The sequence below is a fragment of the Gobio gobio genome, assembly GCF_949357685.1.
Source record: "Gobio gobio genome assembly, chromosome: 6".
Lineage (NCBI taxonomy): Eukaryota > Metazoa > Chordata > Actinopteri > Cypriniformes > Gobionidae > Gobio > Gobio gobio.
The window spans coordinates 14563909-14580360 of NC_137102.1; the positions used below are offsets into that span (position 1 = coordinate 14563909).

The window sequence follows — 16452 nt, forward strand, 5'->3', positions numbered from 1 at the left end:
ATCATGAGCCTCGGAGCCAGAATAGACCGTTGTGCGAAAGAGGGGGGAGAGTCAAACAGACTATATCATTCCCCCGTAACATAATTATTTAATATCCAGTTGTACAGTATAGGAAACAGTAGTCTATTTTAATAATACATAGATTATATATGCGATAAATACACTCTTTGTACGGTGACTTTTCAGTTTTAAATGAACAGTCCCCCCCTGTTTTCAAAATACTGCTGTCCAATTTTCTTAAAGGGACCGCTACTATTACCACATTCAGCTGATGAGCGCAGTTTGTGGTCCGTTACATGAAATGTCAAACATAAATAATGAACTTGACCTCTGGGTAAAATTATTAGGGTTAAGCCTGATGTTTTGGACGTTTGTTTTCTGTCAACTGTATTTTGATATTTTTAAGAAAATAGAAAAGAAAAAAAGGTATGAGAGTTATTAATTTAATAGATCACTAGTGCTACTAACTAAGGCTATTCAATGATTATGCCTATATACTACTTTTATTTATTTATTCATTCATTAACTTATGCCTGGTTTAATTGCCAAAATCTGCATGAAATTGAAAAAAAGGACAATGCTACTAGTAGTAGTAGTAGTAGTAGTAGTAGTAGTAGTAGTAGACAGTAGTATTTTACAGAGTCTATGTAGAGTCAGCATTAATTTCTGTAATGTGTCTGGTATAAACCTTATAAGACACATTGCACGAGTCATGCCACCTATAGGTTTGAATGTAATGAACACTTTAAGTTCAAGTAAAGCTTGATTTTGGAATATAAAGTACTCCAACATTTCTGCTCACATGTCTGAATAATGGAACTTGTTAAAAAACTGAGCATCTTTTTCATCTACTCATATCTCTTCATACTACTAAACAAAGAAGCTAGGCCTATTTACTAAGAAGAAAAAGAGGGATGGTATCTGTAAAAATCTGTAATGTTGTCATATAGCATTTGCTGCTATTGTTCCAAACGCATGCTTTTACTGGCTAATTTGAAGAACTGCTCAATAAAGTCCATGAAATTGTGGTTATTCGTCATTCAGTCATCAATACATGTATCATTTGACCGCCATTAAAAAAAAATCTCTTTAACTAATTAATCGTTTATCTTTCCCTTATCATGTTCATAGAGAAAAAACATTCGACATTAAGAGATATTAGTGATATTTCACTCTCAAAGGGGGACTGTTCGCGGCACAGGCTTCTGAGGGGTTTCACTTCACAGACCTTCCTGTTACCAAGCAACAGCTAAACTGAGCTGAAAATTGGAATTCTTGTTGTCAGGCAGAGGCAGACTCAACATCATTTTACATCACTAAATTCAAGACATATTAACAATTGTTGCATATTTGCAGATCTGAGTTCATCATATACAGAGTGAAATCCTTTTGCTGCATTCATTTTTATTTATAAGAAATAATGTATGCTTAATTAAACCAAAAAAATAACTTCATCTCAAAAGTGCCACTGTATGAGTTGCCTTACATTTTTGCCACTAAACAGTGACTCTATGAGTATCTGATTCTGCGTGTTACAAGAGAAATTGTCTGTGTTCCTAAAATTTACATCAGAACTGATATGTAATGATGATGCCACATGTATCTTCATTTACTCCCTTAATGTTTTCTTTCTTATCCAGGCTTTGAATCATCAATAAGCTCATTGGAAATGCTGAGTGAGGCATTAGCATATGCTCTCCGTATGTGGGTTTGTTGTTCCAAGAGAAGTACACGCTGCGCTGAAGGAGCCGCCAGACATTGTGTTGACACTGAGAGAGCAGATTACATGTGACATTCAGCCTCTAGTCCCATGAGGCAAAGCCCTAGATGACCCACTCTTGAACCAGCCGCCAGTTCTATTGCATGCTTGACTTCAAGCTCCTGAAATGCAGTGTGATTTTTGAAAAATGTTGTGATTTGATCTAACCCAGTATCAGTTTATTGCTATATATATATATATATATATATATATAGGCTATATATATATATATATATATATATATATATATATATATATATAAAGGCTATATATATATATATAAAGGCTATATATATATATAAAGGCTATATATATATATAAAGGCTATATATATATATATATATATATATATATATATATATATACACCGATCGGGCATGAATAACACTGATTATCTCTTCATCACATTACCTGTTAGTGGGTGGGATATATTAGGCAGCAAGTGAACATTTTGTCCTTAAAGTTGATGTGTTAGAAGCAGGAAAAATGGGCAAGCGTAAGTATATGAGCGAGTTTGACAAGGGCCAAATTGTGATGGCTAGACAACTGGATCAGAGCATCTCCAAAACTGCAGCTCTTGTGGGGTGTTCCCAGTCTGCAGTGGTCAGTAAGGGGTCCAAAAAAGGAACAGTGGTGAACCGGCGACAGGGTCATGGATTTTACATCACGTGGATGGACGGGTGCGTGTGCGTCGCTTACCTGGGGAACTCATGGCACCAGGATGCACTATGGGAAGAAGGCAAGCCAGCGGAGGCAATGTGATGCTTTGGGCAATGTTCTGCTGGGAAACCTTGGGTCTTGCCATCCATGTGGATGTTACTTTGACATGTACCACCTACCTAAGCATTGTTGCAGACCATGTACACCCTTGAAACGGTACTCCCTGATGGCTGTGACCTCTTTCAGCAGGATAATGCGCCCTGCCACAAAGCAAAAATGGTTCAGGAATGGTTTGAGGAGCACCAGTTTGATGTGTTGACTTGGCCTCCAAATTCCCCAGATCACAATCCAATCGAGCATCTGTGGTATGTGCTGAACAAACAAATCCGATCCATGGAGGCCCCACCTTGCAGCTTAAAGGACTTAAAGGATCTGCTGCTAACATCTTAGTGCCAGATACCAGACTCTAGAGGAGTCCATGCCTCGACGGGTCAGGGCTGTTTTGGCAGCAAAAAGGAGACTAACACAATAGGAAGGTGGTCATAATGTTATGCCTGCTCGGTGTGTATATATATATATATATCACAGAGTGAAAAAATTATAAAATAAAAAAATATATTTCTACAATAATAAAATGAAAACAGAATATAAAACATTTTATGTTTATCAGGGAAATTGAATGCACAGAAAATTTGTTTAAAGAATAGTCCAAGAAGGCAATTTATCTGATTAATAAGATTAGTTACAAATTACTTTGAAGTACATACCACAACTACAGTCATGCTCATGTGATTTCAGTCCATGGAAAATCTTTTCATGCAAGAAGGTCTGAGTGGCAAATCCGCTGGAAAACCGCAAAAGTGGAAAAGTGTAGTTTCTCACTGAGTCATGCATTTGGAGAAAAGAACAATGTTTTCATCCATAAGGAGCCATGCTTTCCTTTACTTAATTTTTATTTCACTTTCTGGGCCACAGGGTACGGTGAAGTTCAGCAAATATCAGTGATTTTCAAAACAGAATGACCCAGAACTACACACAGTTTGATTCTCTTCACCAATAAAAAACCTTAAAAATATAAAATATGATTCATCTTAATTGTTTATATGTAGTGTTCAGTGAAATGCTTTTGGGTCATTTGCTTCTGAAACTTCTGGGATTCATTAAAAGGTCTGACAGATAAAGCTTGGTGGATCTTCAACATTTGCTGAATCAATTGCAGGTTCCCTTTTCAACAGGCAGCATCTGCAACCAATCCAAAACACTATGTAGGTCAAGTTCCCACCACCCTCCATAAAGACTGGTTGAGCACTGGCACATCCACAAAATCTCTTGCTCTCATTACACAAAGGGATTGCAGCTAGAGCTCAATGTCGAACCGTTCCCACAACTGGAATGAAAAAATAGGACCTCAAATCTGAGGACATAACAAGAAATAAATGTGCATGAGGTCAAGATCAGGAGGGAAAGGAAACCAAGACCTGAACTGAAGTATAAACGGAGAATGGGAAGAATTATAGAGGATTCTAGAGACAGAAAGCCCTCGTTTTGACTGTTTATGCTTTGCTCCATTCCACAAGCAGCCACACTGATCATACAACACTGACAAGCCTTCATGCAGGAAGGAAGCGTCTTCTGAAACAGCAGCCCTGTCAGGAGACTGAAACAGTCCAATGAAATAGATGTACAGAGAAACAGGAAAAGTGAGGGATGAGAGAGTCAGAATTTCTTATTCAGCAATACTGAGTACAAAAAAGCTTTTATCCTGTGCATCTGCATCACTTCGATGGACACTGGTCGACACAAGCGAGGCTTTGTCAGGAAAAATCAGAATCAGTGAATATAGTCAGCCCCACTTGATGTTTTGAACAAAGGTCGTTTTCGGGTTATGCTCACAGCGCAGTGCAAAGAGGTCAAAAGGGGTGTTGATATTTTGCCAATATCAGTTGGAGGGACTTGCTGTTTTTGTGTAGCTTAATCCTACAATATGTTCCTCTGAGAGAAACCCCCTCCGAGTATTGGCTGCGATGTGCGTGTTCCACATGTTGGACAAAAGTGCAATGAGGGGGTGGAAAGAGCTCTTTTTTATATATGAATAATCCATTCAATGTGTATATAAAGCACAAACATTTTCCAGGTAGGCCTATCAAAATTATTTACTGTTTAAAACTAGTCTGTAAAATGTTTTTAGGAAGGAGTCTCATTTAGTTAATGTTAAATATTATTACAATTTAAAATAACCGTCTTATATTTTAAAATGTCATTTATTCCTGTGATAGCAAAACCGAAGTTTCAGCATTACTCCAGTCTTCAGTGTCACATGATCCTTCAGAAATCATATCAAGAAACATTTCATATTATCACAGTTGAAAACAGTTGTGCTGCTTAATGTTTTTTTTTGTGTGGAAACAGTGATACATTTTTTTCAGGATTCTTAAAAGTATTTACTGTGATTTTCAATCATTTGAATGCATAAAAGCATTAATTTCTTTCAAACAATATCTTGCTAACACTAAGCGGTAGCGCATGCAGTCATTATCGCAGAATTTGCTCGACTGCACAAAGTGGACAAAATATTTGAGTTAAAATTATTTTATAATCTTACCTATAATTTATTTGTAATTTTTCTCTATTTCAAATAGGCTAGTTTAGCCTGTTACTAGTGTTGTAGTACTCGAGACCACTTTTTGTACTCGATCTTGTCTCTGACTCAGACTTGGATTTTGTTTTGACCAGTCAAGACCACAACTGCTGGGAATTGTATACGTGTTTCACATGTGATCTCGTGTTTCACATGGGAATACACACGTGTTTACATGGGTTTCACATAGGAATTTATGAGTTTTACATGTGATAACATGTGCATCACATGTTTCACTTGTGCAAATGTTCCAAAAGCACACATTTCCCATGTTTTTCACATGTGATCCACATATTTCACATGTGCTTTTAACATGTTATATTTCACATGTACATGTGCTCACATGTGATCCACATATTTCACATGTGCTTTTAACATGTTAAATTTCACATGGCGTGTGATCACATGTGACCACGTGTTTTTTGCACATGTGAAGTTCATGAGTTTTTTCTGTAAGGGATATTAATAAATTGCCAGTCCATTGTCTGATTTATTTATTAACATTAATAATTGGTAATTTCATTTGATTGGTAACAGGTCTATGTCTTATTCTAATTATGTTTATTGATTAAAAATAAGCAGGCAGTAATGTGGATCTTTATGAATTTAAGGAGTGCTGGTCTGGTCTGGGCTTGGTCTTGACTCGGTCTTGCCCTGCCATGGTCTTGTCTTGGTCTCAACACATTTAGTCATTTTCAACACACATTGGTCTTGGTCATTAGGTGGTCTTGACTACAACACTACCTGTTACAATGTACAACAATCTGGCCAACCAGACAAACGCTGCAACAACATTACAGTACTATTAATAGCCCGGATAACAGAGACTCTAGATAGCGCTAGTTGTGTTTGTATATCAGACCAAAACTGTGCTGTAATAGAAACCTGCGCCATGTCTGGTTTCACACCGCATTGTCATGATCGCTTTATTTACAATACAGCACGCATCCCTTAGGCCTATTGCTTTTATGAACTGGTTACACACAATACAAATATTAAATCCAAAAATATGTGTAGCCTATTAATAGGCTATAGCCTGTGTATTCATGTTTTTGGAGTAAAATCGTTAAATACCAAAAAAGTCTAGCCTACGTTTGGAGCAAAAGTGATTAGGCTATATTAGCCTACGATAATTAAAATAGGCTACAGGATTTCTCACAAAACGTTCTGTGAATGTTTACAGATATATCTACATCTACAAGTGTGTGTCTCTGTGTGTGTGCGCTTGCATATGTTATTATTTTGGATGAAAGGGGGATAGATAATGAGGTGTAATGGAAGAAATGTGCTATGATGTTCAAGAGAAGCAGTAACTGCAGGCAGAGCGCATATGGAATTCATCAGAGATGAGGAGTGTCTGCAGTCCTGTGCTTGGCAAGGGATCTGCCACAACTACTGCCCCTGGACCCCGGGAGGGCTAGTATGTTCTTACTCATCCTGTGAGAGAGAGAAAAAGTGAAAATAAGTTCAATTTTCCCATGCACAATGATAATTCGTGACAGACAGCGTATTGGTTTTGTGCATGCTTTTGGAGCTAGCAACATCCTACCGGCGTCGATGACGTTCAAGTGTTTATGGCTATACCTGTTTGTGGGACTCGACAATACTAAACTTTCAAAATTATTGTTGAATTAAGGGAAGCTACAAGTCGGTAACAATTTACAATAAGGTCTCATTTGTTAGCTAACATGAACTAACAATGAGCAATACCTACTTTTATCAATGTAGGCTATTTAGGCCTATTAATCTTTGTTTAAACAGTTCATGTTCACAGTGCATTAACGTTAACAAATAAAAACTGCTGATTTTAATAATATGTTAGTAAATGTTGAAATTAACTAAAATTAATAAATGCTGTAGAAGTATTGTTCATTCTTGTTAACTAAATGTAAACTAATGAAACCTTATAGTAATGTGTTACCAAGACTGATCCAGATGTTACTGTGCATTTAGTTAGTTTTAGAATGGATTTTGTATGAGATTCCTGATGGTTTAACTAACTCTGTTTACCTTAACATTTAGAATCATTTTACATATGCAGTAAGATTGTGTGTACACAGTTGGCATGGACAAAGCATGGTGTGACAGGAAAATGTAGGCCTAGATCAGGAGCACTCGCCATCAGTACACTCCACAAGGGTGTGCTGTTTGTTACACTGTGAACTGTGATGTTGTTGAGTCATTTAAATTCAGATTTAGAAAAACAAAGATGTCATGGCACATTCTGGAAATAGATGAATTATGGCACAGCAATTTGTCCAAGACCAGGCTATCAAAATGTGCTTGTACTGTCATTGTTAACTGGTGACTAACTGATGACTAACACTGTTAGGATCAATTTAAAAAAGAATGACTCTAAACACATTGTGTAAATCTGTGAACAGCATGATGTGCCAAACATGCGGCATTAATCTGTGATTCAGAGCTTTCTTTTTGCAGACATCTGCAGACTATTGAAATTTGCTTTAAATATTTACAAGAAATGTACACTACTGTTCGAAAGTTTGGGGTCAGTGAAATTGTATTTTCTGAAAGAAAACATTTTATTCAGCAAGGATGCATTAAAGTGATCAAAAGTGAGAGTAAAACATTTATAGGCCTATAATGTTACAAAATAGTTCTATTAAATAAATGCTGTTCTTTTTAACTTTCTATTCATCAAAGAATTTCCACAAAAATATTAAGCAGCACAACTGTTTAGCAGCACAACATTGATAATAATAAGAAACATTTCTTATAGCAAATCATCATAGAATGATTTCTGAAGGATCATGATTCATGTGACACTGAAGACTGGAGTAATGATGCTGAAAATTCAGATTTGCCATCACATGAATAACATTTCATTTATATACAGTGAGGAAAATAAGTATTTGAACACCCTGCTATTTCACAAGTTCTCCCACTTAGAAATCATGGAGGGGTCTGAAATTGTCATCGTAGGTGCATGTCCACTGTGAGAGACATAATCTTAAAAAAAAATCCAGAAATCACAATGTATGATTTTTTTAACTATTTATTTGTATGATACAGCTGCAAATAAGTATTTGAACACCTGTCTATCAGCTAGAATTCTGACCCTCAAAGACCTGTTAGTCTGCCTTTAAAATGTCCACCACCACTCCATTTATTATCCTAAATTAGATGCACCTGTTTGAGGTCGTTAGCTGCATGAAGACACCTGTCCACCCCATACAATCAGTAAGAATCCAACTACTAACATGGCCAAGACCAAAGAGCTGTCCAAAGACACTAGAGACAAAATTGTACACCTCCGCAAGGCTGGAAAGGGCTACGGGGAAATTGCCAAGCAGCTTGGTGAAAAAAGGTCCACTGTTGGAGCAATCATTAGAAAATGGAAGAAGCTAAACATGACTGTCAATCTCCCTCGGACTGGGGCTCCATGCAAGATCTCACCTCGTGGGGTCTCAATGATCCTAAGAAATGTGAGAAATCAGCCCAGAACTACACGGGAGGAGCTGGTCAATGACCTGAAAAGAGCTGGGACCACCATTTCCAAGGTTACTGTTGGTAATACACTAAGACGTCATGGTTTGAAATCATGCATGGCACAGAAGGTTCCCCTGCTTAAACCAGCACATGTCCAGGCCAGTCTTAAGTTTGCCAATGACCATTTGGATGATCCAGAGGAGTCATGGGAGAAAGTCATGTGGTCAGATGAGACCAAAATAGAACTTTTTGGTCATAATTCCACTAAACGTGTTTGGAGGAAGAAGAATGATGAGTACCATCCCAAGAACACCATCCCTACTGTGAAGCATGGGAGTGGTAGCATCATGCTTTGGGGGTGTTTTTCTGCACTTGGGACAGGGCGACTGCACTGTATTAAGGAGAGGATGACCGGGCCATGTATTGCGAGATTTTGGGGAACAACCTCCTTCCCTCAGTTAGAGCATTGAAGATGGGTCGAGGCTGGGTCTTCCAGCATGACAATGACCCGAAGCACACAGCCAGGATAACCAAGGAGTGGCTCTGTAAGAAGCATATCAAGGTTCTGGCGTGGCCTAGCCAGTCTTCAGACCTTAACCCAATAGAGAATCTTTGGAGGGAGCTCAAACTCTGTGTTTCTCAGCGACAGGCCAGAAACCTGACTGATCTAGAGAAGATCTGTGTGGAGGATTGGGCCAAAATCCCTCCTGCAGTGTGTGCAACCCTGGTGAAAAACTACAGGAAACGTTTGACCTCTGTAATTGCAAACAAAGGCTACTGTACCAAATATTAACATTGATTTTCTCAGGTGCTCAAATACTTATTTGCAGCTGTATCATACAAATACATAGTTAAAAAATCATACATTGTGATTTCTGGATTTTTTTTTTAAGATTATGTATCTCACAGTGGACATGTACCTACGATGACAATTTCAGACCCCTCCATGATTTCTAAGTGGGAGAACTTGCAAAATAGCAGGGTGTTCAAATACTTATTTTCCTCACTGTATATATATAGGCTATATATGAAAACAGTGCTTTCAGAGGTCCGACCCCCAACAGTAGTATATATGCATCTAATCTGGGCCTACTGAATATCACTTAATTTCTTGATTCATGAGAATGTCATGTCACAAATAAGGATTGATTGCCTAAGTTATCAATTTACTAAATCAAAACACTTCAATTTGAACTAGGTAGCTACTATTTATCTATTAATTATATATAAACTCTATCCCCCTAGTTTTACAGTCAAGGCTTACACCTATAGTCCCAGAATAAAATGCATGTTTGAGCTGTTTTAGCTGAAAGCAACTTGAACTGACAGATCTTTAATATGTCAGTGCCATTGTTTTGTCTTAGGATGCACATCAGTAATGTTTCTAGGGCACATTTATAAAAGCTACATAAATGTTCTAATTGAACTAGGCCCAATCTTTTAGTCTTTCTATCTGATACTAAGACAAAGAAACTTTATCCACTGTGAAAAGGTTGTAATTCTTTCTGTTATGTGTCTAAATTAATGCTGGCTGTTAGATTAGGCTGACATTTCTCTAACGTTGAATGTGAAATGAAATTACTGTTAAATTATCATTAGATATTTAGACTCTTAGGCCCTGTCCGAAATGGCACACTTCATATCATATGCACTATATATTATTACATATACATATTACATATATCATATATATTTGGCTTTTAGTATGAATATGTTAGCCTTACTGTTATCTGTAAGCTAGTGTGCTCCAAAACAAGGACAAAATTTGCATTTAGAATATATAAGCATTTAAAACTTACAGTCTCTCACTTCATCCAGTAACTTATAAATAGACGCTGAAGCTGCGGATAAAATCGGTCACTTATTTACTATTTTCTACATGGTGAATGGCACATAGTACAGTATAGGGGATAGGGAATGGTTCAGACAGAGTAAATATGCTTTCAGTTGAAGCGAATGAAGTCTGGTTTCACATTAATGTTATATGCAGCCGCACACAGTCTGCTCCAGTTCAAAGACACGATAGCACAGAGTGGATCATATGTCACAAGTTGGCACAGACCACAAAACTCATTGGATCCTTTGAATTGCTATATAGAATGCTATTTTTAAAAGCGATATGGAGAGTATTAGAGGAGAAAGGGTTAGAGATTAGGAGGAAACTGCGGCTTTACCAAGCTCAATGGCTCCGGCAGAGCTGTCATATAAACTAAATGCTATTGGCCATTTAAAAAAAGGGGTGGAGCTGTTTGATATGTCCCACCAGTCTTCCTGTTTTATGGAAATTAATTACATCAAAACATTGAATAATGTTTTGCACTGAAGTGCTGAGTTTCAAAGCACTTCAGTGGGCCTTTATTTGTCCGTGAGGCCATAGGGTGTCCCATTAGGGTGCTCGCGAGCCCCGTGCGGTCGTATGCTCACTATGGCCTAAACTACCAAAACAATTTCAGACTGGGACAAGGCTTAAAGCGTAAGTTCACACAAATATTTAGATTAGTCAAAGATTTACTCACCCTCAAGTCATCCTAGGTGTATATGACATTCTTCTCTCAGATGAATACAATCAGAGTTGTATTTAAAAAAGTCCTGGCTCTTCCAAGCTTTATAATAGCAGTGAATGATCTGTTTTGAAGTCCATAAAAGTGCATCTATCCATCATAAAAGATATCCACATGGCTCAAAGGTTAATAAAGGCCTGCTGAAGCAAAGCAATGCGTTTGTGTGAGAAAAATATCCATATTATTTAACACTTTATAAACTAAAATAACTAGCTTCCGACAGACAGCCGTACGCATTGATTTACGGCGAAAGAGTAACCCCTGACCTGACACATGATGTATTGACAAACGCGGAAGGGCAGATGATAGAGCAAAACACCGGTCATGAATTATAGGTCTCAAACGAGGATATTTATAAAGAGAAATACCAGAGGATTTTGATATAAGAGGGGTTTGAGTTTCTTGCCCAGCCCTATTTTTTTGAACCGCGAGAGGCATCAAAGCTTGCGATACTCCTATATCCTATCATATATCGCATCAGAGGTTATTCTTTTGCCGTAAGTCGACTTGTGTAGGCACTTTATGGACTTCAAAACAGAAACATTCACTCCCATTATAAAGCTTGGAAGAGCAAGGACATTTTTGAATGGAACTCCAATTGTATTCGTCTAAACGAAAAATGTCATATACACCTAGGATGACTTGAGGGTGAGTAAATCATGGGCCAATTTTTCATTTTGGGTGAACTAACACTTTAAGCCTTGTCTGTGAAACCAAGGGTTAGCATCTCATCCAACATTTGTCCAACAAGTGAAAATAATCAAAATGTCTGCTGACATCTAGTGGTGAAAACGCAAACATCACAGGATAAATGTTACTGCTCAAGATGTCTGTACATTGGAGCCAAGAACATTATGGCCCGGTTTTACAGACAGGGCTTAGACTAAGCCAGGATTAGGCCTTAGTTCAATTAGGACATTTAAGTAACTTTTATAAACGTGCCCAAGAAAAAAAACATTGTTGGTGTGCATCTTGAGACAAAACAATGCCACTGACATATTTTAAGATTTGTCAGTGCAAGATTCTTTCAGCTCAAACATGCATTTTAGTCTAGGACTAGCTTAAGCATTGTCTGTGAAACCGGGGGTATATGTGGAAGGTTTGGCAAAGAATTATACTAATTGACTCTCACACCGAAATAAATTCTAGTAAACTAACATTTTTGCATTTATCAGTGCACATTAGATATACATAAACACCTCCCCGAAATGAAAACACTTGAATTGATTAAATCTAGTTGTTTGTCTTGAACACCCATATCACTTAAACACATTCACACATCTACTTATGTAAAAAAATAAAACAAAGTCAAACAAAATCATTCATATGAAAAACAGGTTTATTTGCGTGTGCACTAATGAAATTGAGTTTCAATTATATTTTTTTCAACAATGAACAGATTCCACCTTCTCATACTGGGGTAGATCTTGAAGATTTCCACCATAACAGCATGCTATGAGAGTTACACAGGGTCTTCAGGCCTCACATTCCAGGGACTGGTTTACTGTCAGGCCTTCACTAATGTGCAAATCTACAAGAACATGAGCTAGGGGGAAGTCAGACAAGCTTTACTAAACCAGCACATTCAACACACTTCACTCGGACACAAGATGTATAAAAGCCCTCAGCATATCAAAAACAGCACATTCAAAAACAAAATGTGGCAGAAATATCAACTCAAAATAAGTACAGTATGTCCTGGTCACTTAAACTCAACCCAAACGCTACTGCTTTTACTTTTAAAAAACAAATTCAAAAATGTATCTTTTTAACATCCATTCTTGAGCACAAAAATGAATAGTGGTCCTTCGAATCAGATTCATGACAAAAAAAAGCAAAATGTGAAATTCTGACTTTAAATATGAAACTGTGACTCTAAATTCGTTCTAACTTCTCACTAAGAAATTCTTCAACGCTGTCTGTGTTCCACTTGAGGATGCTGAGCTCCTCAGCAATGTTCCCGTTATCGTCCAGCAGCTTTAGTACAGGGTCCGAGCCTCTCACATACTGGAAGAAATGCAAAAAAAGGCATCTAGAATTAACCAGTGTATAATAGCAATATTCTTTTTTTTCTGACAATTATTATTTTTGCACCAAATAATACAGACACACAGTACTGTTCAAAAGTTTGGGGCCTGTAAGATTTTTTATTTTTATTTTATTTTTTTATGTTTTTGAAAGAAGTCTCTTATGTTCACGAAAGGCTGCATTTACTGAAAAAAATACAGTTAACAGTAATATTGTGAAATACTATTACACATTAAAAAACATTTCTTTTTTTAATACATTTTAAAATGTAATTTATTCCTGTGATGGCAAAGCTGCATTTTCAGCATCAGTGTCACATGAGAAATGACTTCAGAGATCATTACAATATGCTCATTTGATGCTCATGAAACATTTATTATTATAAATATTGAAAACAGTTGTGCTGCTTAATATTTTTTTTTTATATTCAGGATTCTTTGATGAATAGAATGAAAGAGCAGCATTTATTTAATTTATTTTATATACATTTACTGTCACTTTTAATCTATGTAATGCATATATGCTGAATAAAAGCATTCACTTCTTTCCTTAAACTTACTGAGCCCATCCTTTTGAGCGGTAATATAAAGGGCCAAGTTTAATAACTAAAATATTTTGCACATAAATAATTACCTTGATTTGAAGACCCCTGAACATTTTTGGCTTGTCACTCCTGACAAAAGCTGAAGGGAAACAGTCACAAAAATTACTGCTTTGTAACAAGTGTGCAAAAGCAAACACTCTGAGCTACACAACAACAGCTGAATTGTTGTAACAGCTGCTACAAAAGAAAGAAAAATAAAAAAAACACCCTTTGAAGCGACATTGTTTATTTTGCTACATACATGCGCCATTTTTGTATAATCATCAACAAGAATTATGAAGTAGCAGTTACCTTGGACTTGAGGGAACCTCCCCAATTTTCATCCACAGACCTCGAGGATGGCTCCTGGGTAGAGCTGTCAAAGAAATCAATCACAAATGCACATTAATATGGGTTTAAACAAAAAGGTTGACAGAACCAGAGATAAAAACATGGGTCTTCATCATAATGACTTGTCAAGTGATATGAGAGCAAACCGTGGCCTTTGGCTTGTTGTATCTAAATGTTTGTGCTGTGACAAAAGGTTTCAGCCATTTCTCCATTGTTTGGGGAGGGGGTGTTCACTGTTGGAAATGACCTTGCCGATTGGCACAGAAGCAGAACTCACCTTCCTAGACTCCAGCTGAGCCTCCTCTTGGCAGCACTGCTTGCATGGAAGGTCTAACTGGTTCAGGCTGAACTGACCCAGGAGGTCACAGGAGCTACACAGGAGATTGCTGGAGAAGCCTACCTCCCTGCACGCCTCGGAGGAGAGCTCTGCTCCATAAGACGCCAGCTGAGCCGGGAAAATGAGACCAAAATTTTAGATACTTTACAATGAAAACAAGCAGTAGATGTAATCGAGTGGTCCAGGTATGACATGACTTTGTAGGCCAAAACGCAGACGTGAATTATCATTTTAGCACTTCCGGTTCCCTCGTCCCAAAGTCAATGGGTTTTTTTAATGGGGTTTTGTTTAAATGGCTGAAATAAGGCCTGTGGTGAACCAAACTTAAGACACTTTCATGTTTTATTCTACGACATAAAATACCCACTCATGATTTTTTGAAGCGGTTAGGTGTTTTGAAAACGGCAGTTGCTAAAAACTGGCTGTCAAGGAGATTAAATGCCATTTTGCCTCGTTATGCTCATAATTGTGCTCTTATAAACTATTCGAACTCAAACGTTCTGGGAAAATGTTTAGAGATAAAAACTGAAAGCATTTCGGAAGCTTGGTGACGTGACAGTGAAGTCGAACGACCGTGGTGTAGTTCGTTTATAGCCTACCATTAACCTTTTACTTCTGGCTGTGACTGCATGTAGGCTTCAAAATTCATAAAAGTTGTGTTTATCTGTGATAATTATCTTGATGGACAAAAAATTATTTTCACGCTAATCCAAAAGCCTATGGGAAAATCCTATTGGGTTTTTCTTAAGGGAACCAGTGTGATGCTAACTGCCCGTTGGCCTACACCGTGATGTCAAACCTGCACCACTCTAGTCTCGAAGCACTAACACCAGTTGACCTTTAAGTCAACACCTCAAACCTGTTGGAAATTCTCAGCTGTTCACTTTGATTTTAAATGACCCTCAAATGTAATGTCAAAGAAACAGGCAAATGGGGCGTAAAGCACAGGTGCATGAATTTGCAAGCTTTGGCTACAGCTATGATAACAAGAGTCTCCTGTTTATAACTGGTGATTGACATCTCGCCTCTACACTTGGTGAACTTGCTTCCTAGTTATGAACAATACAAAAAATAAATACATAACTATATCTTTGTTAAGTTATTGGAGAATATGCACAACCAATCAAGGAATTAAATTATTTTGGCATTTGTATTTGAAAAGGCTTAAGAATGGTTTGGACCTGGAACGTGATTGAATTAAATGTAATACCCCATAATCTTGTCCTTTCTAAAATTAATCAACGAGCCCTTGTGGCATTTTCCTCCACACAAGATTACTCTGCGGAATAGTGAACTTGCTTCCTAGTTACGAATGCCAGCCCAGCTACTCTCGGAAAATCCCCAAGAGAGGGAAGAATTGTGCAAACTTAAAGGAATACATATTTTACATTGCTGTAATATTAATTTTAAAAGCCAAGTAACCATGCTATGTAATGTACTCGTTCGTTTTTTTTCAGGCAAGTTAAACTACCGTAGTTAACAGCTTTAGAATTGAATCATTGGAGATCATGCGAAAAAACATTGACTCAATTTTATTGCAGTAGGTGCTAAGTTAGTCAATGTCAGGGCCCAGAAATTAAATATGCGATATTATGAAGATTCCCCATACGTTATTTACATAATAAGCCAGTTGAGCCACGTCAGTAGCTAACATTAGCGAGCCGGCTAACCATCGCCTTGAACGTAACTTAAGTAGTCCAGATTTTACAAAGACATGTGGATTCCTTGTCACCGTTATCTACTTTCAAAGATGAAAGTGCGCAGATTTGTTTTATTCACCTACCGTTTGTAATAACGGCAGTAACCACAGAAGGTACACTTCCCCCGCCATGACTATTTCTCTTCCTCTTGCTGGGTTCAGCAGGAAGTGCGTCAAACACATCCGCTACGCCGAGCTCATTAATAAAAGTCTTAGCATAACAAAATAACTATTTGAAGGAATATCAATTTAATAATAATAATTGTTACATTTATATTAAAGAAAAAGAATGAACAAGAAGGAAATGAGAATGAAAATATTTTGGGACTAAAAAATTAAGGAAGATTAGAACAGTTGATCCTTTTTTTATTTGAATTTTGAACTAC

At 37.3% G+C, this 16452-nt stretch overlaps 1 protein-coding gene across 1 annotated transcript; it reads right to left on the reverse strand.

Annotated features, from left to right (window-relative positions):
- Positions 1-12389: 12389 nt before the first annotated feature.
- Positions 12390-16232, reverse strand: selenof (selenoprotein F). The gene is made up of 5 exons (XM_079819065.1): positions 16151-16232; positions 14308-14475; positions 13992-14055; positions 13730-13779; positions 12390-13075 (listed from the first exon to the last, which is right to left on the reverse strand). Exons 1-5 carry the CDS (start codon positions 16196-16198, stop codon positions 12944-12946), a joined length of 462 nt encoding a protein of 153 aa, XP_079675191.1. The 5' UTR covers positions 16199-16232; the 3' UTR covers positions 12390-12943.
- Positions 16233-16452: the final 220 nt, after the last annotated feature.